Source organism: Parus major, chromosome 1 (genome assembly GCF_001522545.3).
Source record: "Parus major isolate Abel chromosome 1, Parus_major1.1, whole genome shotgun sequence".
NCBI lineage: Eukaryota > Metazoa > Chordata > Aves > Passeriformes > Paridae > Parus > Parus major.
The window spans coordinates 52,534-54,035 of record NC_031768.1 but is presented as its reverse complement, the minus strand read 5'-3'; the positions used below and the strand labels follow the sequence as shown (position 1 = coordinate 54,035).

At 59.7% G+C, this 1,502-nt stretch overlaps 1 protein-coding gene across 1 annotated transcript in view; it reads left to right on the top strand.

Moving 5' to 3' along the window:
• STIM1 (stromal interaction molecule 1) overlaps positions 1-1,502 on the top strand; it is a 74,909-nt gene that overhangs the window by 57,067 nt on the left and 16,340 nt on the right. Inside the window, exon 7 of the mRNA XM_033512707.1 lies at positions 1,177-1,246. Coding sequence (XP_033368598.1) covers positions 1,177-1,246 — 70 coding nt within the window. The remainder of the gene's footprint in view (positions 1-1,176; positions 1,247-1,502) is intronic.

The window sequence follows — 1,502 nt, the reverse complement described above, 5'->3', positions numbered from 1 at the left end:
TGGGGGCTGTGGCACAGAGCTGACCTGCATCTGTAGTTCACCTGCATCAGGAGGGATTGATCCAAGTTGGGGTTTTCATGCCCAAAGGCCACAGTTGGTCCATTGGGATCAGGAGCATCCCTAACAGGGCAGGTCCCACTGCTGGGGTTGTTGGGAGCCTGTTAATTCCAGCAGAAGTGGTAATTTAGCAAGTTAATCATCATTCCATTCTATCTGTGCTGTTCTGGTGAACTCAGTGATTGAAGCATTTACCAAAACCCCCTGGCCAAAGGCATGGGTAGCCATGGCAGTGAGACAGCAACAGGAACTATCCCAATGTCCCCTTTGCCCAGGCACTTTTTTGGGATTTAAAGGACTCAAAGCTCCCCCTCCTGAGGCACAGCTGGGGCTGCACCATTCTGGGTGGGAGCAGCAGTCTGCTGACCTGGGGGTCCTGTTAAACATCCCCTGGAGCAGAGGCTGGGCCCCGTGTGCCCAGCTGTGTGCAGGGCTGGGGTCACCCAGGGGGACACCCAGGGTGGCTGTCCCTGCTCCACCGAGCCCAGGTCCCACACAGGGAGGGCTGAGCATGGATCACCCTGTGCCTCTGAGCCCCCAGCTGCTGGGCTGGGTGACACTGTCACCTCCTGTGCAGCAGCTGGGACTCAGCCCTGCCTGTTCCTGCCTTTAGCCTGCCCAGATCCTGCCTTGCTTTTCCCAAAAGGGCATTTTCCAAACAGTTTCCCACTGGGTGTGAGAGAGTGAGAGAGCTGAAGAGCAGTGCCAGGGGCTGGGGGCACAGGAGCAGCCCCTGGCCAGGGCTGTCAGTGAATCAGGGAGTCACAGAGGGCACTGGGTTTGAAACTCATCCAGTTCCACCCCCTGGTTCCACCCACTCCTGCCACTGTCCCCAGCTGCTGGCAGCCACAGCTGCTCTGGCCCCTCTGCACCATCTCATCCAAGGCAGGGCAGTGTGGGGAGCAGGAGGAGGAGCACAGGGGTCTCAGGGCTGGCACTGTGTGCTGCAGGAGGTGCCTCTGTGCCAGGGCCACGTCCCCTCAGCCTGGCTTTGGTGCTGAGGGGGGCTCAGGGCAGGGGGAGACAGAGCTTTGGGTGGTGCAGGAGGAACAGGGGTGCTGCAGACTCAGGGCTTGGAGCCACGGTTTGTGGGATCAGGTGTGCTTGGGGACGTTACAGCTTCAGGGGACAGAGACCTCCTGCTCTTTGTCACCACCTGTCACCATCAGAATCCAGCTGGACGTGTCTGGTAAAGGCCTGGCACAGCCCCCGCTGGGCACTGATGGCAGGGATGCTTGGGACAGTCCCAGGTGACACCTGAGACCTCAGCTGGGCCGGGTGTGAGCCTTCAATCCTGATTTCAGCCTCAGCTTCTTCACCCTTGAGACCCCTGGAGTGAGACATTTCCAGGGAGCAGTTCCAGTTTTACCATGGTAGAGCTGGGCAGAGAGCCTGCCCACCCTTGTGTCCCCTGTGTGTCCCCTGTGTGTCCCCTGTGTGCCCCC